Source organism: Drosophila kikkawai, chromosome 2L (genome assembly GCF_030179895.1).
Source record: "Drosophila kikkawai strain 14028-0561.14 chromosome 2L, DkikHiC1v2, whole genome shotgun sequence".
NCBI classification, from domain to species: Eukaryota; Metazoa; Arthropoda; class Insecta; order Diptera; family Drosophilidae; genus Drosophila; species Drosophila kikkawai.
In genome coordinates this window covers 12,817,314-12,840,054 of record NC_091728.1, presented here as the reverse complement: position 1 = coordinate 12,840,054, position 22,741 = coordinate 12,817,314, and the positions used below count along the sequence as shown (strand labels likewise).

The window sequence follows — 22,741 nt, the reverse complement described above, 5'->3', positions numbered from 1 at the left end:
CTGATAAGTGGTGATTGGGTTTGGCGAACGGAAAATACACCCACGGCGCAAGCGGAATTATCTGCGAAGTAGAAATGAAAACAGCGGGGGCGTCGTGGGCAATTTCAAGGGTAGACGATCAGCTTTATCTCGCTGCATACATGATACTAAGGACTAAGCTTAGGCAGACGGAAAGCTCAGCCGGCAGAGGTGGTACAATGGGCCGCGTACCTAAACACCTTAAGTTCCCACAATTTCCAAGAGATACGTTGCCAGCTGAAACCCTTTCACAATTCTAAGTAAATATTGAACGAAATGCATTGCCAGAAGCTGTGCTTGACATGAGATCATGTTTCTTAATCTAAAGGTAATGCCTAACCCCAAATCAACATTAAAAAAGATAAATCCGTCAAAAGATCATATTTATCTCGTTCATATGCTTGCACACAGTTGCAGTTAAAATATTAGTACTGAGAAAAAGATGGATTCTTAAAAACTTATTTATTATGTTTATTTTGTAATTAAACCTTAAGTATTTTACGGTTTAAACAATAAGCAATTTATTTTGACTAGTGTATGGTATCCTCGACTTGTAGAAACTTTACGTAATCTTTATTATATGTATTATTTATTAATTATTTAAAATAACCTGCTTAAGACTACCAGGTAATGCTCAAATTAACCCTTGAATTAACTCAATTAAAAAACCCAAAAACCAATTAACTCAAGTAAAACCAATATTTATCTCAAACTTTAAGAAATATTCCTATTATTGTGACCAAATATGTATATGAGCCTTAACGGCATGTCGACCACCAGAAGAGGTGCAGCGGGAAATGGAAAATTCAGCCAAGGGGGGTGTCTCTTCATCGTCGTCACTGTGGAAATTCACGAAGCGCGTTCGTGTGACAGCCAGCAGCAGCAGCAGCAACATGTACGGCAGCCACAGCGACATTCGGAGAAGTTCCAGTACGATTTCGTGGCTTTCTGCGGCTTTGGAGTCGCCGGCTGCCGGTTTCGGTTTCATTTTTCGAACGGAGCGCGTGCGAAGCGGTTCGGTTGGTCTCTCGGTGGCTCAGCGATTTCCCACAGTCAGTCAGAGTCGGTGCCGGTCCCGGTGCCGGTGTGTGTTTTCGCGGAAAAGCTACCCAAAAAATAAAAAAAGCAACGCGCAAAAGGTGGCTAATTAATTGCCTAGTTAAACTGTCCCATAAATAGCCCCGGCTGTCATTTCGGAGCCGCAACCATACGACAATTAAGGAGTCTGCGAAAATCTTTAAAGCCGCAGCTGCAAGACATCCATAAATTGCGGCTCGGAAAATCAAGATCGTGTTTACGTTGTGTTTTGCGAGTTGCATGTTGCAAAAACTGCAATTTATTTGTGCAAACTATGGCCAGATTTTCCAGATTGGGATTTTCCAAAAGCAGGCAATATCCTCACGTCTGGTGGCACTGACAACTCAATACGAAAATCGTGTAGATCGGCAGCGGGGATATAATTGAGATTTAGCACTGTGCGTGTTTTCCTCGGATTAGACAACTCGACAATTTGTGAATACAAATAACTGCAGGTTATTGGAGAGAAAAATAACCATAGGTAAAGATTTATGAAGTGGAGAAAAATATTTTAAATAAAACAAAGTAATAATAGAACTTTATCAAGTGAAATATTTAATATTATATTGTTTAATTTAAAAATTTAGGTTTAATATAGTTAATTTAAAAAGAAACCTGAAAAATAACATTCCAATCTTTTGCTTATAAATTCTATAATTAAATTAATATTAGAAATATATTTATTATAATTTAATCTCCCAACTAGACAACTATTTAAGCCAACTTAAAACCCAAACAACATTCATCAATTAATACAAAATGCCAAAGTTGACGGCTTTACGACTCTGTCACTAGCACAGGTGGAAACTTACTGATTAAAATGTAGATATTTATCGCTATTAATATATAATTGTAATTAAAAACTATGTATTTTTAATTACTTAGATGACAGAAGATTAATTGAATACATATGCAAATAACAACTATCGAACGATTCATTTACATATTACAAATTGCTATACAAGTACTCAGGTCTAAAAACTCGAACAATAAGATCAATTAGAGACTGTTTGTTATGGTTTTTTATTGGTTTTCGTTTGTTCTGGCTCAGTGGTAACATCACGCATACGCCACCTTGACAGCTTCGACTGAATTTCAGGCATTCCTGAACCCTTTTTCGTGGAAAGCAAACAAGAACTCTAAGCTCGCAGGCCGAAATTATTGATGCTACACTCGCATTCTTTTCCAATTTGCCAATGACTGAGAATGAAAAAGAAACACACAGAGTCGAGCTCAGGCACACAGTGAGCGAAAAATATAATACATATTAGTCCAGAAAATGATTAACAATTTCAGTTTTAAACGTTTAAAAATATTTTAGATATTAGAAGCCAAGTTCGTCTCTTTAAATTAGTTTATATTTATCTTTAAACTGAAATTCTTGAGTTACATTTGATTGATTTAAACGAAATAGTATTTTGAGTTGTATAGACAAATGTTTTTAAGCAGAATAAAATTATACAAGCCTTTTGTTACAGTGTAGTGAGAAAACATTGGGGGGCAGTCACTGACCCTTTTTAATTGCCAATATACCTTGAACTCGGAATTGGGAAATATTTGCTTATTTTCTTCTCACACGGAACCTCTTTTAATAAAAGATTAATCAGAACAAAAACCAAATTATGACAAAGAAATAAAAAATAAATAAAATAAATATATTGTAAACGTAAGCTAAGTAAATCTTTATTTAATTTTAACTAGAGCAACAGAATAATTATAAATAATTTGTAAAGTATTTTTTTAAATATTCCTATTTTATGCAAACTGTTTAATTTGTTGTTTATATTTTTTAATTTTTTTTATTAAATGTTGTCCCTTTGTATTGATTATATATTTACGAAATAAACTTGAGATTTAAAATAATTTATAATAGTGTCTAAAAGTAGGCAAAATTAATTATGATCTTAATCACAACATAATTTTATAAATATTATTGAGATTTTTTACATTAAACAAGGCTTTGGCACCTCCTCATGGGAATAATTATTATTTATTACCTCCCAAACAAAATTTTATTAATCAATATAAACCCATTTATCGCAGTGCTGCGAAACCCATTGGGGGGCAGTCACTGACACTGAAGAACCTCCGCAGTCGTACTTTGACTCTTGCGGTCGTCGGTTCGACGTTGGTCGTTAGGCATAAAGAAATGCTATAAGTTTCATATGGCAATTGCCTTTTTTGGCGCAGGAACAGAGACAACAGGCGGCCGGCAGACGACGCACCTTAAAAGTGCGGCGGGGATCGCCTGGGTCGCGACTCAACCTTTAATTGGAAAGCACAGCCAGCCTTCCCAGCGAAGGCCTTTCAAACTCCCTCGAATTGGCAACCAGTTTGGCTCTTTTGGCTTCCCACCGTATAGTAAATATATATGTACGTGTGTAGTTTATATAGCAAAGTGTAGTGCGGATTGTGTGTTTCGCTGCAAAGCCTCTTTGTGTCAGTCGTGTGTCATTAGCATCCGCCGACTGAGCTCCCAGTGTGTCAAAAGATTTGAACTTTAAAGTGCTCAGGTGCTGAAGAGCTCAGACTCAAAAGTCAAACTCAGAGACTGGGACAGGGGACTGGGGAACGGAAAGTAGACAGCGGACACTTGGACTGGCAGACAGTCCGACAGTCAGTCAGTTGGTCTATCGGTCGTTGGCAGCACGGAGAAAAATATTTAAAAAAATAATACGGAGTGTAGGAGAAAACTTAGAAGGAAGATACGGATATTAGAAACATTGATTGTGGATTTTACTGAAGTTAAAAATGTTTCTGTTTTATTTTTTATTTTCTAAAAATACTTCCTAGACTTATATATTTTAGATATTTAATTTTTAAATGTTTTTTAATTTATTTATCTCTTTTTTCTTTTGTAATATCGATATTCACCCCCACCCCTATCTACCATAAGTGTAATTGAGCTCCCTTAATTAGCTTCGATATTTTTGCACAGTGTATGTGAATTGCTTATCACGTTGTTTGACTTTGGGGCTCGTTTGAATTATGCGTGCTATCTTCCATTGCCATTCCATTCCGTACCCTGGGCCAGCGAGTAATTCACGCCGCAATTGTCTCTTTCGGGTTCTTTTTATCACACCTGCCGTGCACCGCTGTATACCACACACAGTACCTACACACACCGCACACCACATACCAAGTGGAGTGCCATGGAGTGGAGTACTCCACGAAGAAGTGTAGGGTACACGTACTTCCACTTTGTGGCTGCTCTTTTCAGGGCACGTCCTCCCCATCGAGTGTGTTTGCCTTGGTACTTGCATAGAATTCGTTAGTTTTTTGGCTAAAGCATTTTTCTATTCTTTTTTCTTCTTTTTTATATATATATATGTTTTTTTAGTTAAAGTAAACAAATTAGCTGAGCTGTCGGGTTTTTGGGTACAATTAAAGAGCGTTAACTGAAGCTTGGTTATTTTGTTGATCATCCTTGAAATTTAAGTCAAACTGTTTAGTAAACTGTTCACAGAGTTGGGGATTATATAAAATTTAATTTGTATTTACAAATTATTAAAAAATAAAAAGCAAATTCTTAAGGTTTTGTTAAATATAAAATATCTTTATCTATAAGCAATATACTAAAGTCTGAATATTGTATGGATTCTTATAATAATCTTCACAGCCTTAAACATTTCACATCTTTTTCTCATATTTCCCTATTAAATTTCTTAATTAAAAACCCAGTCTCACAAAAACGAATAAACTTTTTCTAATACAAAAACCAAACACAAAATGAAGTAATCTTTCAGACAGCCAAAAAATTACTTGCCCAAATAATTTAATTAAATTATTCCATTTAAAAACCAATTGAGCCAACGCAAAGGCGATTCGACATAAAATGAATTGGCAAAAAAATGCGATTAATAACAATAAATAACAAGAAAGGATGCTAACTTCGGCACGCCGAAGTTTTTATACCCTTGCAGATTGGTTTCGATGTTTATATTATAGATTTAAATGCTGAAAACACTCACAAAACAGAGTTTCATTACATTTTACCTATACTTATTATGTTTACAGTTTGACAGTTACAGTTTTACATTCCCAGCTTTACATATTTTATACATTTGCCGATCGCTTCTATGGCAGCTATATGATATAGTTGTCCGATTTTTATAAAATTTATACCAAAATTCTAGAATAATAAAAAAAGCTTATAACTTAAAGTAGATGAAAATACGTTGAAAAACAACGAAGTTATAATTTTTTTTCGATTAATTTCCCGATCGTTCCTATGGCAGCTATAAGATATAGTCGTCCGATTTTCATAAAATTTTTACCAAAATTCTTAAATAATATAGAGTGGCCATATCTAAAAAATGGTGCAAAAATGTTGAAAAACAGCAAAGTTATAATTTTTTTTCTAAAAATATATCGAACATTTGTATGGCAGCTATATGATATAGTCGTCCGATCCGGCCCGTTCCGACATATATAGCAGTGAGAGCATATAGAAGACTATATGCAAAGTTTCATTCAGATAGCTTTAAAACTGAGGGACTAGTTTGCGTAGAAACAGACAGACGGACAGATGGACAGACGGACAGACGGACAGACGGACAGACGGACATGGCTAGATCGACTCGGCTGTTGATGCTGATCAAGAATATATATACTTTATAGGGTCGGAAAGGTCTCCTTCACTGCGTTGCAAACTTCTGACTGAAATTATAATACCCTGCAAGGGTATAAAAATAACACACCAAGCCCGAGGGCTTTAGACACCCCATGGAACCAAAAAGTGTGCGGAAAAGAATCCAAAACAAAATCAATGGCAAATACAATAAGCCCCTCACCTGGCGCTGGCCAAAAATAGCAATCCGAAAAAACCATTTAATAACAATATCAATAATATTGTAATCCCAAAAAAGGAAATCAAAATCGAAGCTCATTTTGAATTGCAATAATCAGAATTCGTAGACGCCGCCGCGGCTCTTGAGAATTTTGTGCGGCATTAAGCGACTGATAAATTATATTTGTTAAGTGACGAACGGGAGTGTGGGCGCCGCTATCAATAAAAATTAGTTTTATTAATAACAGAGGAGCCCTCAAAAAAAAAAAAAAAGAGTCGTTGGATACTTGTTTGGTTTTTGTTCCATTGAGACACAGAGAGAAATAATTAAGGATTTTTATGATTAAGGTTATAAGATACTTTAAACTTTAAGAATTTAATAAATTACTTATTTTAAGACTAAAATTTCTAGTTTGAAGTTATTTATACCTATTAATAATTATTTTCCCTGTGTAACATATTGTTCTTTAATTTTTTTCATATTTTCTGCTCTGCTTTGGCACATTTCGCACATTAATTGATAAATGCTGCTCTTATCAATTTGTGATCTGAAAGTAATTAAGTTCACGAACCGAACGTGGCTAATTGCCAACAACATTGGAAAATAAAAAAGAAAACAAACACTGAACAACAAAAACAAAAAATATAATAAAGCAAACAAAATAAAAAAAGAAAACAAACAGAAACAGAAACCATTAAGAAGTAACAAAAGACCATAAAAAAGCGTTAAAAATGTGCAAATATGTAATGTGCGTGGTGAGACAACAACAACATCGCAAGAAACTACAGCCCCAACACCATAATTAACAATTGCACGAGTGAGCGAGAAGGAAGAAAAGTGGCAAAAAGACATCAACAGACTTTTTCCAACAACAACAACAACAACGATAACAGTAATATTTACAAAAGCTGATCTGAAATGGCGGTTTCAATTACCGTTATTCTTGTGACTTTTTTCACAATTGCCGTGCAGCTTCAACAACAACACAACTGTGCGGGTGAGTAAGGCAACAAAAAACAATTTCAAAGTGTACAAATAATTTTAATTATGAAGTAACGATTCCGAAAAATATAACACACACACAATGAGTGGATTGAGTAATTCTCGTGGAATTGTGTTTGATCACAAGACAATTTGGGAATTGAATTTATGCTGCTTCAGCAATGAGAATAATTGTTAATATTTATTTAAAAAGGCTTGTAAGGCAGTGTAAAATTCAAATTAATATTTTCAAACTAACTTTGATATATCAGGATTTATATTAGTTTATTCCCTCTTTTTTTTTGTGTCAGTAATTGCAATTTTTAAACACCGCAATTTAACAATAAAAGTTTTTTATTAGCACAAAGCACTTAAACACTTAAAATCCTCTAAAGTTTTACAATGTCGGTGAATAGTAAAAATGTGCCAAAAAGTACGTGCTTCTTAAAAAGATATAACTGCAATTTTAATCTTTTTTGGCAATATACTCAGAAAATATACTGGCAAAAAAACTTCGTTTTTTTACTAAACTGCAAGTAAAGCATTTCTCTTAATTTAACACCCAAAAATAAATTATCACCTAACTGAAACCAATTTCAACTTTAATTGTTTGATTAACTCAATTCCTTTCACTTTCAATTGATTTATCAGTGTTGAGTTAGCCTCCCCCTAGGCGTTTCACCTGGTTTCTTTAGCAAATAAAGAGCTCATAAAAGGCAATTACACTAATTTGCATCGAGTGGCGGTGCACAAATCCCGCAGATAACTTGAACTCAAACAGTCGCCTCGTGGGAATGCAACTGAAGATATGGAGTAATGAAGTGGGAACCCCCTTTTATGACCCCTTTTTTTCCAACGCTCGTTCGGTGCTCTTTTATGTGCTCCATGCTGCACTGGTTGGTCTTAGCTTAGCTTCGGTTTTAATTATAATTATATGCCATCGGAGTTCTACGAGGCCCACAAGGTTTCAACGGACACAGGTGTGAACTGACGGCCCGACAAGCTTGCTGGTAAGCGATATGTTTCGTGGGCCCAACAACTGAATTACTGACTGACAGAATGACGGTGATGGACTGGACTACCGACAGTTCCCCAGAGGCGCTCCATCAAAGTCCAATGTAGATAATGTATTGAGAAAAAATCAAGAGGAGATTGTTGGAATCTCTTCGAAAATCTTAAAAATTAGAAAAGTTCATAGAAGTATTGTTTAAATTATAATAATTTTAATAAAACCTCTTTCATTTATTTTGCTAAATATTAAATATTAATCAGAAAACAGTCATAATGTAGAGGACCATTTAATTGTGGAACAAAATACTTGGGAATTATAATATTTTGTATATTATTAATTCCTCTCTCCATTACCTCTTTAAAATCATTTTCATAAAGTTTCCTATAATAACTTTATATTAAATTAGGATTATTCCTAATCCCTGATACTAAGAAAACCCCTATTTTAACCCTCAGTGCATGACGTGCTGGGCCAGCACACGCCCAAAAAATTATTTCATCACGTTGCAAAAGACATATCAAATTTTTTTTCGGGGGATGACTTGCTCCCTGCCTGCCTCACCATTCCCGCACAGCTGACACTCGGAGGAGCACTTTGTCCCTGTCAAGTTGAATGCAACGCGCCTTCCTTCACCCGGTAACCAGTATCAGTCACCGGGCGGGTCAAAGGTGTTGAAATACGCCGGCCAGCAGCTGTCGTTGTCGCCGCCTGAAATTCATGAATTTATGTGCAATCAATTAAGTCAATAGGTGTGTGCCTCCGTTGACTTTATTTGTATTTTTATTTTATGATTGCCTTCAAAGTTCGCTTGCAGTGTCTTTTTTGCACTCAGCAGCAGCCGCCGGCTGTTTCATGACTTCAATTAAAGTGTTTTGTTTAATGGCAGGCTTTCAGTTTGGCCAGTAAATCTGAACATAAAAATCTATATGGAAAATATAGTAAATGCTATAAATATAGGTGCTGAGTAACATGTGTTTAAAGTCAACAATCTTAATGACTTAATTGGTAGTGAAAAAGAATAAATCAAAACGGTTTTGAGCTATTTACATTATAAACTTTATATTTTTAAAAAAGCTTCTTCAACCACTTCAAACTCCTTTAATTCCCAGCCAATTTGTACTCCATTTCCTATTGAAATGTCTTAAATTTTATATCCAATCTTAAATCACTTTAGGTGCCACAAAACTTTTGCAAAGTATTTCATATTTCCCGCACACATGGTTAGATTTATGAGCGAGCTTGACACATTTATCACAAGACAGCCAAGGTTGTTGGTTAGCGCCTTCGTCTTGTAGGGTACTTTGCATAACAAAATATATAAAAAAATGTATAAAGTAATGGCAAAACGAAAAGCAATTCGCAGTTATGAGATCTGTCTCCGTCTCTGCCACTGTCTGTCTCTATTTGTCACGCCCAGAATTCTTACTTTTTTTACTATTTGCCAGATCCCAGAAATAGTAGCATGATTCAGCTTAAGAAATCGGGTTTATAATGCATTCCCATTCAGCTCCTTGAGCTTGGGAGACTGCAATCTGCATTTTACTTATACAGATTTCTTTTTATAGGTTTTCGGTTTACTGATGGAGCCAACAAGTATTTACATAAGAATAGTATATCCTTATGGGAAAATTAATTCAATTAAGAAATTTTTAAAGCTGAAATACCAAAGTAATTATTTTTAAAGTTTTAAAGTTATAGTTTTCTTTATTTAAAGAAATATTTTGTAATGGGAAAGCTAATGAAATAATTATAAACAAGAGAGGAAGCTAAGTTTAAATTAAAATTAAGTTAAAACTACCAACTTTTACTTTTACTTTAATACATTTTTATGGTCTTGAAATTATTTCGTTTATTTATTTTCAGAAAGATTAAATACGTGAACAATTTTTACATGAAGCTTGTTAAAAAATGACCGTAAAATAAACATTGTTTTTCAAAACTTAGATTTTCTGCTTTTAGAATAAGTAATTGACATTACAATACTTTGATTTCTGATTTAAAGTACTTCATAAAAATTGTTAATCGTGGTAACTTCTGTATTTTCACTAAAAATATTAATGTTAAACTAAAAACACAACATATTTCGTATAATATTTTAACTGAAACATAAAAATTGGCTGGAACTTTGCGTTCTGGCGGTTCTTATACCAGCATGAAATACCTTCAGTGGTAAAGAATGATTATTTATATGGAGGAATTCCTTAGAAAACACAAATAAGCTTCTAATCGGAAGGCTCTTAGTTGCCTAGAGCCTCTTTCAGCCTCAATTGCTCCAGCCGTTCACTGTTTAGAAATAAAATGAAAAAAAGTTAAAGAAATTGAAGAAATGTTAAGTAACTTAAAATAATAATAGCCTTACATGGCATCCTGCTCGACATGATTCAACGTTTCAATCTCCTTCATCATGGCGGAGTGCTTGGCTTGATGCTCCTTTTTCTTGTTGGCCAGCTCCGACTTTTTGGCAGCCGTCTTGTCCAGTGTTTCCTGCATAGACTCCTTCGCTTCGTCGATGGCTTTTCCTAGGTCTGCGTCTTTCTAGAATTAAATAGATCATTTTCAGGCTTTGCACGAGTGGTGAAGAGGGTGCTCCCTACATACCATAGTGGAGTACTGATCGTAGCGAGTCTTCAATTGCTCCGCCGTGACACTTTTGACCTCTTGGCAGTGCTCGTCATAGGCCTGGTGCACGTTGCATTTGGCACCGAGCAGTTCCCCGAGTTGTCCCACCAGTTCCTCGGCCTTTGAATTCACCTGATTGAGGCTAGGCAACAGATTCTCTTTTTCGGGGTAAGGATCCTCGCTGGCAGTCGAAACGCAGCCGTAATTATAGTCCAGCAGTTGCTTCTTTACCTTCTGGAGCCTCTCCAGCTCCGCTGCCTTCTGCGCAGTATCGGCGTTCTGCAGCAGCGGCAAAACGGAAGTGCAGGTTACACACGGAATTTTCGCAGAAACTGCTCATTTTACTTACCACTATGGCCAGGTTCTTTTTCAAGTATTCTACAAACATTTCATGGTCCAAGCGAAGTTCCTGCTCCTTTGGAGTTTCCTGTATATTTTCCAAGTTTGTGCGTTTTTTAGACATGGTTATTGTTAGTTTTGGTATTCACAAAATGTATATTTTCTGTATTTAGATAATAATAAGTAACAAAGGACGCCGATCAGTCGGTTCAAGAAAGCGATTGGTGAAGGAGCTTATCGATACATTTAGTGTTGCCAAAGAGGCACAAGCAGTGTTGCATAATGCCAATAAGTCACTATTTTTGGCAATAACGCTGAAAATTCAGTAACTTTGGAATTCATTATATAGCCGAAATCAGAGGCAACAGATTCATCCAGCTCCGCTGCTGCGCAGTATCGGTGTTCAGGTTACACTCGGATGCAGGTTACACTCGGAATTTTCGCGGGAAATGCCCATTTTACTTACCATTGTGGCCAAGTTCTGTTTTACGTATTCTACAAACATTTCATCGTCCAAGCGGATTTCCTGCTCCTCAGGATTCTCCTGGATATTTTCCAAGTTGGTGCGTTTTTTAGGCATGGTTGTTGTAAGTTTTGGAATTTTTTATATTAAGTAAATTATAGCAAAGGATGCCGACAGAAAAAAACAGAATTCGCGATACATACAATTCGCGATCGATACATTTAGTGTTGGCCCAAGAAGTGTTGTACAATGCCACTCACAAATTTTGGCCATATCGCTAAAAATTCCATAACTTTGAAACTTTATCCAACTTTATTCTTTTTTAAAACGAATCAGGATAAATGTATAAAAAGCTAAAATGTATATTCTCTCTTAGTACTGCTGTCATCTTCTCCTTTCAAAATAAAGGCCTTGCTAGCATTAAAGCTAAATTCCTTTTAATAGGCACCTTGACTAATTATAACCTCTATTAATTAGCATTAATTAGCATACATTTTAAGAAGCTTTGACTTTGACAAATGCATTTGGACTCGCGAAAATGTTTTCAAACTCACTGGCAACCGCAATTAGTTAAATAAGCAATCCATCTCCGGCACGCCGAGTGTCACTAAATGTCACTAATTTCTGGTTAGTGGTTTTAGTTCTAGTAACTTGAACAGGAGCGTCACTCGTCCCTAGAGACTCCAAGACAAAGTCTTTGAAGTTCGCTTTGGTGACTTCTAGTCTGCGATTATTTCGCAATTTCCTTCCATGTTGCTCTTTCTCAATGTTCTTTTTGTGCTGTGACTGTGCACTTCTTTGTGCTAGGACTAAAGAAAAAGGAAAAACCATACTTTAAATGAAAATTACATTTAAATCGATAACAACAAATTGTTTCTTTGAGTCAGAGATGCCCTTAAGGAAGGGTGCATGGCTAGCTGGACACAACTTCTGAGAAATTTCTGGGTTTACTCATAATCTGTTTATTAACTACATTTTAAAAAAATATTAAAAACATAAATACAAGTCTCAATTTAAATGAGAAACTTTCAACATTATTTTTATTTGCATATAAATTAATAAAAATACTGATACAGTATCTTTAGCTTATATAAATATTTTTAAAAACCTTATAGTCTATTTAAGTTTATTTTTTTTATAATTTCCTTTCATAAAAAGAGCATTTAAAACTCTTTGGTTTGTGCTGTTACTTGCTTTGAATTCAATTTACTTTGGCTCTCGGACAAAGAGAAAATATTTCATGGACAGAGACAGGAAATGCAGAAAACATTCAAGACACTTTGTCTGCGCACTTGGATCGTTCAGTGAAAGTGGCAAGGCACTGGGGGAAATACTTATTTAATAAACCAAATCCTGGCAATAACCACCGACAGAGACCAATGCCAATGTTTCCTAAAGAAACACAGGAAAAAAGTGCTACAGCACCACAGACACAATTGCAGTGCCGGTGCCAAGGAAAATAGAAAAAGCACGTCTGGCCCACACGACGTATGAGTAATGAAAAGAACAATGAGCTGGGAAAACCTAGCACAAAAAAGAAAACCCTGACAAAGACAAAGTTTTCATTACGCAGCTGTAGACAAATATATAATGTGAGTCCGGATGCTGGAAAACACGAAATTAGAAAACAAAAAAAAGCAAAAAATGAGTCATCCCATAACAAGGACAATAAACCCCAAAGTGAACTGTAAACAGGCAAACTGACGACCTAATTCGATGGCAAGTCAATTAATTGGAGGAGATTAATTAGTTTATGCGAAACTAGTTGACATTTCATCCAAAGGCCGCGCCCCGATTCGCCGAGTTTGAGTTTCGAGTCTCAGTTACCTAGCCATACCTTACCTGCCCGGGCCAATGGCCACCAAGTTCAGGTACACGGGCCCAACTAATGGCCATGCCAGAGACCGAGTCGCCGCCCATCAATTGTTGACAGTGCCGCTGTCATTAGCGCTTCTTTGGCACAGAGAAAAAATGTGGTTAACTAACTTAAATTTAGGAAAACCTTTTATTTCTATGGTTAGTTTAAACGAACTGTTTGATGGAGTATTTTAAGTTGCTAAAAACATTTAAAAATTGTTCTCTAATCTGCCTTGTCTTGGATATTCAATTTGCCTTCCTCAATGAACTCTACGAATCTTTCTTAGTTTTAAACAAATTTAAAACACTTTATGCCAAATTATTTAAAGCTTAATTATCCTAGAAAATATATCAAAAACATCGTATGAATATAAATATTTTAATTTTGGAAATATAATCGCTTCCCTTCATTTTTTTAACTGTATCAACTCCCTTGAAGTCCAGTCACCCTCAGGGATAGTCTATCCCAGTTTTATCCTGTTTCTCCCCCATTTTTAAGGCCATGTTTTACCAACTTCATCGCTTTGAGTTTTTAATGCGCCATTCGCTGGCTTTTTAATTGTCTGCCTAATAGATAACGTAATAGTCTTAGTCCTTCCCAGTTTACTTTTTTTTCTGTTCGTCCTTTTAACGGTTGTTGACTGTTGATCAGCGGTTTTAAGGGTGGTTTGGAGGTTTTTAAACACCCGTTTAACCCCACTCACCTGCTCGATTTTTTATGGGCTTTTAAGACAGACAGACCCTTGGGATTATGGAGGTCAAGTTAAGCTCAAATCAAGAACTGATTGAAACAAATCGGTGGAAGAGGATTAATAAGGGGCAGATAAAAAGGATTTAACACTTAGTTGAAGTTCTTAGCTGAATTATAAATTAATTTTAAATCGAAGAATTAATATTGGTTTCGAGCTTAAAGTAACTACAAATTCTAAAATACCTAATTCTAAAACTCTGCCAAACTTTCTTAAAGAAAGATGATATCCAATTTCATAACCATGTTTCACCCAAAATTCTACATTAGATTGAAATTCCTCCAATATCCTTAATTCAGACACTGAATTCTCAACTCAATTGGCAACCAGGAACTTCACAAAAATACCAAGTGAGGGACCTCCACTAAAATAAAGTGATTGCTCCCCACCAAATCAAGCCTCACACCTCACACCCGGCATAGAGGGAAATGTAAACAGTTGGAATAAATGAATAAAAAGCCGCTAATTGGATACCTCCGACCCACCGCCAACCATCCACACTAAATGCCTGTCATAATTATGGCCAAGCTTTCAAGAGGTAACCAAACACAGCACACTCCACCCTCCAACTGAACAAAAAAAAAAAAAAAAAAAAAAAAGAGTGTGGGATTGGGAAATTTCCTGGTTAGTCCTCCTTGATATGGCCTTTGGCTTATAGTACACATTATAAATAATAAAATGTGTTCATTACAATTGCTGACGCTCAGGCATGCGAAAAATGCTGATAAAATATGTAGATCAGGCACACACGCGCGCATTTATAATGACATTTTAAATGCGTGTTTTTTGGCGCCCCTCGAGGGACCTAGCCACCCACAAAAAATATATTAATGCTGTCAGCGTTCTTGGTAAAATATGCGTGTGACTTGTGGAGGAGGAAAGTGTGGAGAAACTTGAATCCCTAACAGGATTATGCCAGCTCTCATCCTTAGCTGATTCCCAGCAAACGATGGCGCCAGTCCTGTTTATGGTTGAAACGTTGGCCCCTGATTAAGTACCAAGTGCTTCACCATAGAAGTATATAGGGAAAATGGCTCCAAGGCAACGATTCTGGTGCACACATATCACACTTTGTTTTTAAATAATGGGGAAGAATTAAAAAAGATTTGTAAACAGAGATTAAAGGAAAACTGAAAGGGGTTTGCATGTCCTTAGAAAATGGCAGTCATGGAAAATAAATATAATTATGGTACGTTAGGAGAAAGAAAGAAGTTTTCAAGAATATTTGTTAAGTAGAATGAAGTAGGAGTTCTTTCGGAAAACGGCTCAACTTTCCTTTTTGTTTTTAAATTAAATTAAATTATTTTACTTTACTTTACTATTATTTAGATTTACGAATCCTTTCCCTTCTCATTCCTCACATTATTTAACATCAAACCCAACTATTTATAACTCTTATTTAAACAGTTAATAACCTCGATAAGAATAATGACATACAACTCTCTACCAAACATAATTTGATAAATATATTAACTTCCCCCTCGACATAAATCAGTTGAACTTCAATGCGTTTAATTTCTATCTATTCAACCTATTAAGGCCATAACATCCCCCACTCCCCACTTATTGAAACCATAACATTACAAGAGTTCGTTTGCTCCACATCGTGTGGCATAAAATTGGGCGTAAGACCTAACTACACAAGCGACAAGGGGCGAAAATTTGTAACCAATTATGCTTGGGGTTGTATTTTTTCCGCCAAACAAAAAAAAAACCCGACCTTATCGCTATCACAAAATCAATACGCAACTTGATGACGCCGACACTCCAATGTTCAGATGGTAACAATATATATAGATCCAAAGGAGAAAACAGAGACAGAGGAGGGAACAGGCGTCATTTTGATAACCCATATGCTAATAACTAATATCTGTATTATATTTATTTATCGCTTGTTTTGGACTCTGACTCGTATGCAAACACACGACCGACCGACCGACCACACAACACAATCGTGTGTCATTAGGATGGGAATATCTTATCGAATTACGCATACGCCCTGTTAGATGGGGTGTTGGGCGGCCAACTCTTTGTCTCCCTATTAAGGTCAACTCGGACTTATTAAACTAAATCGTTTGATTGGATTTGATGACGACTGTCGAGCGTGTGTCGCTAGCCCTCCTCTGATGCTGATGATGATGATGGGCAAACAAACCCCAAAAAGTGATACCAACCCTTGGGAATGGATATATATTTTATGTGGAGGGGTAGGCACTGTGGTTTGGATAAAGTCTTGGGAATTTGTGGAAATTTTTGCTTAAATATATTCAAGGAATTTTATAATAAACTGTAAAAAGTACTATTTATAATATTTCAGTTAAATTCCCAAGTTCGTTAATAAACTTTAAAGCAAAGAGGCTTTTTAATTTAAATAAATTGTTGTTAAATATTTCTTTGTCTTTTACTTTTATATCTCAATTTTTTCAACAAATGAACCTCAAACCACTGACTAGTTTGTTCAGGATATGAATATCAATCCTCAAATGGAATCGAAAAGCCGCCTCTACTTCCACTGAGTGGGTCAATTGTGGCAACCACTTGTGGCAGCACCACTAACCCAAACACTTCACCCACTTTAGCCCCAACCCCCCAACATGACGCCATCGGGACATTAACTGGATTTTTCCAACCCTCTGATTTTCTCGAATTTTTCCTCTCATTTTCCCACAGCAGCCGCCGTCGATGTTTACTTTCCCAGCACGTCAGTGAAATTCAATCTACCCATCAACGAGGAATCGGAAAGCATCTTCTCCAAGATCCCGCTGGCCCAGTTCCAAGTGCGGCGAATGGCCAGCAATCGCCTGGCCAGTGACTACATCTACAGTCTGGAGGATAATGGTCTGCTTCGGATCAATAGCTCGTCCGGGGAGATATATATGCGAACTGATTACAAGCCTCTGAATGTGAGCACTCAATATGTGGTGACCGCTTTTCCTCGAGATCAGCCGGATCACGAGCTGCTACCCATATCACACCTCACGCTGGAGGTAGTGCCGCAATCCCTGGAGGATTACTGCTCCGAGCTGGAGCACATTTGCTTCTGGAGCCGAGCCAATTATAGTGTGGCCGAGTCGCAGGGTCAGTTTCGCCGGCGAGACTCCTTTGAACCCGTGCTTATCGGTGCCCTAAACTCGCGGGCCGCCAAATACCTGTGTCCACAAGTCTCCCTGGATTACACCCTGACCGCTGGCAGCTCTCACTTTGCATTAAAGCAGAATCGTCTATACACGAGAATGCCCCTGGATCATGACGAGTTAAATGGCTTGAATGCAAGGGCAGGACAGCTGCAGGTGGGAATCACCTGCACGGTGAAGCTATCCGCGCGGGAACAGAGGAAATTCACGCGCAGCTTCGATATCAAATTACTCGATCGGAATGACAACGGACCCAAGTTGCAGGAGAGCGACTCCCGGTTCGATTTCTACCTGGATCAGCCCTACTTTCAAGAGGTGAGTTTTGTGAGATTTTTGAGTGATATTCGAGGGGCTTCTGGGGGATGAGGATTCGCAGGGAAGGGAAGACGGGGCAGACCCTGCCCAGACATTCGTCTGCCGGCTGTCTGGTCGCTCACTGGGTGCGGGCTTATTGAATTCGTCCATGATGAACGCCCCCTTGACACGCAACCAAGGCAGGTGCACTCATAGAAAGTTTTATTATTTTAATCCTCTTAAATATTAACCGTTGTGTCATTTGGTCTTAGGAATTTTAAAACCAATTTTGGAAAGTATTTTTCATTTTGAAAATAAAAATACAAATTAGAAAAGGCTAAAGGCTATGCTAGAAAATATTAAATTTGCCTAAAATGTTATTAGGAATTTAAATTATATTCAAAAAATAAACCTGTTATTATTTAATATTTAAATATCTAAAATAAATCCCAAATTTTGTGTGAGTGCATTAGAAAACCCCATCAAAAGGAAGTCTCAACTCCGGTCACCCTGCCATTATTTGGCCATTACCACGTCTGGGTCCGACCACATCTTTGGGGGTTGAGCCCGCACCGCCTAATAGTTAAAGTTGGCCACAACCGCGACTTCCTTCCGACTCCAGCTCGCCCCCAGCTCTGCCGCTCATATGTTGCCATTAAAAACGCGTAACGTTTATGGGCTTTTATGATTGGAGCATGACAGACAGGAAGGGAATGGAAAAGGACCAAGAGTTGGAGCAGGAGTTGGAGCACGAGCCGTAGCTGTGGCTGGAACACAAAGAGGACGAACTCGCTGCGCCAAGTGACTTCAGCGGGGGAGATCCCTTAAAGTTGCCACTGGAGTAAATTATGTTGTCGTGTCCGAAACAAGCCAAGCCTATCCCCAAGGATCTGGCGAACTGTGTCAGTCCAGGCTGCAGATAGTACGTCTGCACCTCCTCCTTCATACAAATGGAGTAATTGGTTCTGCACTAAAGTCCGACCATTACAAATTGCGCTACATTCAAATTATGTAGCCACAATAATGTACATTTTATTTTATTTCGTGGAAATACATGGCGACAATTCCAAGTCCATATAATAAACTGAACAAAAGCCTGTTGCCATGAGGTGTGGCTGGGAGCTGGGTTTGTCAGCTATTAGATTGGAGATACACAAATTCAGATAGTTAATGGTTTTATCTAGGAAATTAAAGCTAGAAAAAATATAGGATATTTGAAATTAATTTAAACGCTGAGCAAAAGTTGTTATGCATACTTTTGGGCCCCTTTTTAATGGATTTAAATCAGAAAAACTCATTCTAATAAATTTTCTAATTGAAAAGGCTGAATAAAATAGTCCAACCCGAAACCCTAATTACTTATTTTAATTAAAAGTTAGTAACAATAATATTCCCCATAGATTTAGTCCTTTCTCAGTTCCTAACACAATATATTCACTTGAGAGGTTTACATCAACCCAATTATTATCCAAATACAATGTCCTTCCTACCTTAACTTGACCCACCATTCCCAACTTAAGCCTAACTCCGCCACAGACACCTTGCTAATGACCTTTGCCCCGGGGATGCATTAAAAGGGTTTTTGGGTTGGTTCTCCTCCTCCTCCATTGGGTGGGGAATGTCAGGTCCCTGCAGGTTGTGTGAAACCCCAGCCTGACCTTGTGCACAAATGAAAATGCTAATCACCAAGAGCGCATCCTTGGAGGGCAGCGTGCTGCAATTTGCCATGGGGTGGCCAAGGTGCCAAGTGGAATTTAATTAGCGGTGGTCAGTAAATGCTAATGAAGCAACCTCTAATTTGTGCCCTTCCCCTTCTTCTAGAGCATGGCGGCAGGTGAGAAAGTCATCTATGTGGACAAGGACACGCTGGCGGCGAATGCCCACTTGGTCTATGCGGTTCACAATGATTCATATGGTCTCTTTCATCCGGTTTGCCACGCCTACGAGGCGGATCACACGGGCAGGCCGCACACTATTGTTAGCTGTCGTAAGTATTAAAAAATTCTTTAGGGAATAAATATATAGAATATATCATATATATTCCCCTTTTCCAGAACTCCACTTTGTTCGCAGCGGAATGCTCCGTGAAACCCCCTACTGCGTATCCCTGGAGGCCCGGGACCTCACCATTGTGACCCACAATGAGCCCATGTCTGCCACGGCCTACATTTGCTACCACATAAACCTGGAGAATCTCCACGCGACAGATCGCGAAGAGTTACCCCAGGCGCTTCCCTTAAAGCAACAGCAACGCTTCGATAATGATTTCGGCGGCGGAAGATCCCGGGGTCCGGTATCCGTGGATTACGAGAAGGATGTGTCTGTCTTTCGAACAGCCTCGTCCTACTACCGAGTTACCCAGCCGGAGAGCTTCCAGCAGCTTATGCGATCCCGCTCTATTCGATTCGATATCGTGGAAGATCGAAGTGGAGCTTTTGGCATTACCCAGACATCGGGCATTATCTATGTGAAGAATCCCAAGGCTTTGGAAGAGGCCCCCGAGACGATATACTTTCTTAACGTTACCTGGATAGACAAGGAGCGACTGTCCCATGTCCGTGTGATCAACGTACACCTCATCCATGGAAGACCGGATAACACCAGCTGTGATCTAAAGATCAAATCAGGATCACAGACCTGCGCCCAAGTCAAGTACCAGTCGCAGTGCATCCGCTTTTGCGGCCTAGCCACCAGCGGAGGATCGTGTGAGTGGCGTGGCTCCCATGCCGCCATGTTTAGCACCAAGTTTGGATCGTGTGTGCCCGAGGCCCTACACTGTCCTGATCACGTTTGTGATCCCTTGGAGGAACTAAACCCTATGGCCTGTCCCCAGGACTGTACTTCGCAAGATAACTTAATGGGCGCCCAGATAAGTAACGACAACAAGTTGGGCATCTACAGCGGATCGGGAACCTGCTTCTGCGAGGACAATGGCAAGTGCTCCTGCGCTCCTTTGGATGCGGAACCCAAAGCCAAGAAGCCGCGCAAGCGAAAGAACGAAACAGATCCGGCGGAACCTGTGCTAGAGAGGAGAGGAGGTGGCTTGGGAGACGCACCGCAATCCCTGCAGGATCCCCTGCTTCTGGGTGTACTTAACGTAGCCGGCTTTGAGTGCGATCGCTCCTGCATGTTCTTCGTTATTAGCTGTCCCATGGTCTTCGTTCTGCTGCTTCTCGCCCTGCTTATTGCCCAGAGGAAAATGCTTAAGCGGCGGCTGGGCAAGGAATCGATGATTCCTAATGGCAAGCTCTCCCTGCCCGAGCCCTGTGACGGAGATCTGCCCCTGATGCCGCTCCAAGGTGGTTTCAAGTTCGAGAGCGGCGATGCCAAGTGGGAGTTCCCCAGGGACAAGCTCCAGCTGGACACTGTCCTTGGAGAGGGAGAATTCGGGCAGGTCCTAAAGGGCTATGCCACCGATATTGCTGGTCTGAATGGAGTCACCACGGTGGCCGTGAAGATGCTCAAGAAGGGCGCCAACTCTGTGGAGTACATGGCCTTGCTCTCAGAGTTTCAGCTCCTGCAGGAGGTCTCGCATCCAAATGTCATCAAGCTGATGGGTGCCTGCAATCAGTCCTCGGAGGCACCACTTCTGATCATTGAGTATGCGCGATATGGATCCTTGAGGAGCTACCTCCGTCTCAGCCGGAAAATTGAGTGTGCCGGCGTGGATTTCGCCGATGGCGTAGAGCCTGTCAACGTAAAGATGGTGCTCACTTTTGCCTGGCAAATCTGCAAGGGAATGGCCTACCTTACAGAGCTGAAGGTAATTAAGATTAAAACCAAAGATTAATTATTAAATTCATTTAGGAATAAAATGCGTAACGCCTTACGATTTCTGAAATTTTTGGAAAGAAACAACCTTCATCAAGTACCCTTCTCTTTATTAAAAATTTAAATTTTGTATCTTTTTATTATTCATAGTTGGTTCATCGTGATTTGGCCGCCAGGAATGTTCTCTTGGCCGATGGCAAGATATGCAAGATCTCTGATTTTGGCCTGACCAGAGATGTATACGAGGATGATGCCTACTTAAAGCGTTCAAGGGATCGTGTGCCTGTAAAGGTAAATGCTATTAAAAATTCTATTCCCACAAAAACTGTAAAAATAATCCCCCTTCCATTTCCAGTGGATGGCACCTGAATCCCTGGCTGATCACGTCTACACCAGCAAATCAGATGTCTGGTCTTTTGGCGTACTCTGCTGGGAAGTGATAACTTTGGGAGCCTCACCCTATCCTGGCATTCCGCCACAGAATCTTTGGTCCCTGCTAAAAACAGGATATCGAATGGAACGACCAGAGAACTGCTCGGAGGCGGTGTACTCCATAGCACGGACCTGCTGGGCGGATGAGCCCAATGCCCGGCCTTCGTTCAAGTACCTGGCCGCCGAGTTTGAGAAGCTGCTAGGAAACAATGCCAAGTACATTGATCTGGAGACGAATGCCGTCTCAAATCCTCTCTACTGTGGGGATGAGTCTGCTTTGATGAGTTCCTCGGACTTGGGAGAACCAGAGTGTTTGGATCACCTTTGGTGTCCGCCCAAGATAGCCTACGATATCCATGACCAAGGTACTAGCTATGACCAATCGGAATCGGAGATGCCAGCGCCCTCAATTGTTCCTCCAGGCTACGATTTACCACGTCCCCTAATCGATGCCACTGCCAAGGAGCAGGTCCTGCGTTACGAAAACGATATGAGATTCCCTTTGAACATACGCAAGTCCAGTTGCTGCTCACCCAGCTACAGCAACATGAGCAATGGGGCCACCGCCTTGCCGCACTATTCGGTGCCCGTTAAGCGGGGTCGTTCTTATTTGGATATGACCAACCGGAGCCTTATACCCGACAACCTGGACAGCAGGGACTTTGAGAAGCATCTGTCCAAGACTATATCTTTTCGGTTTTCCAGCTTGCTGAACCTTAAAGAGACAGCGGAAACAGGATTAACAGAACAGCTAGGAGCGGAGGCTGTCTAGGAAGTACTTTCCGAGGCCTGACCTTGTATAGTTTCCACTTTAATTGAATTTCCTTTTCATCTGCGCCTGCTTTTCAGTTCAAAATGTTTGTTGATTAGTTTTAGTTTAATCAATTTAGTCTCATAGCTTTATTCCGATGCCAAAAATAAGGGATTCTAAACGAATCGAATGCGACTTCGAATATAACCCAATATTTAGAGAAAGAATTAACCAAAGAAAGCATAATTTTACCATAAAAATATATAAAACCCTCGACTTGCCTAGGTTAGTTGTAGGAAAAAATAAGTTTTGTACAAAACATAACATACATTCTCCATATTTTATACATATGTATATTCAAGCCTTTGCTATATATGTATACTTAAGCTTCCAAAAGAGCTTCAAGATAGTGCCTGCTTGCTAAAAGGTTTTATTAAAAAATATATTTGATAAA

General features: G+C 38.9%; 2 protein-coding genes across 5 annotated transcripts; one reads left to right on the top strand and one right to left on the bottom strand.

Annotated features, from left to right (window-relative positions):
* The first annotated feature begins 1,357 nt into the window (after positions 1-1,357).
* On the top strand, positions 1,358-22,308 carry Ret (Ret oncogene). Of its 4 annotated transcripts, none has more exons than XM_070283536.1 (7): positions 1,358-1,576; positions 6,440-6,882; positions 16,576-17,354; positions 19,155-19,320; positions 19,388-21,096; positions 21,255-21,395; positions 21,460-22,308. In XM_070283536.1, the coding sequence occupies exons 2-7, from the start codon at positions 6,804-6,806 to the stop codon at positions 22,306-22,308; spliced, it is 3,723 nt and encodes a 1,240-aa protein (XP_070139637.1). In that variant the 5' UTR covers positions 1,358-1,576; positions 6,440-6,803. The 4 variants fall into 4 exon arrangements, with proteins under 4 accessions (XP_070139637.1, XP_070139638.1, XP_017032083.1 ...); XM_070283537.1 differs by lacking the exon at positions 1,358-1,576 and adding an exon at positions 4,537-4,629; XM_017176594.2 differs by lacking the exon at positions 1,358-1,576 and adding an exon at positions 4,549-4,686 and having other exon boundaries at positions 16,579-17,354.
* On the bottom strand, positions 9,722-11,479 carry cona (corona). The gene is made up of 5 exons (XM_017176598.3): positions 11,303-11,479; positions 10,847-10,924; positions 10,477-10,776; positions 10,238-10,413; positions 9,722-10,161 (listed from the first exon to the last, which is right to left on the bottom strand). The coding sequence occupies exons 1-5, from the start codon at positions 11,414-11,416 to the stop codon at positions 10,116-10,118; spliced, it is 714 nt and encodes a 237-aa protein (XP_017032087.1). The 5' UTR covers positions 11,417-11,479; the 3' UTR covers positions 9,722-10,115.
* Positions 22,309-22,741: the final 433 nt, after the last annotated feature.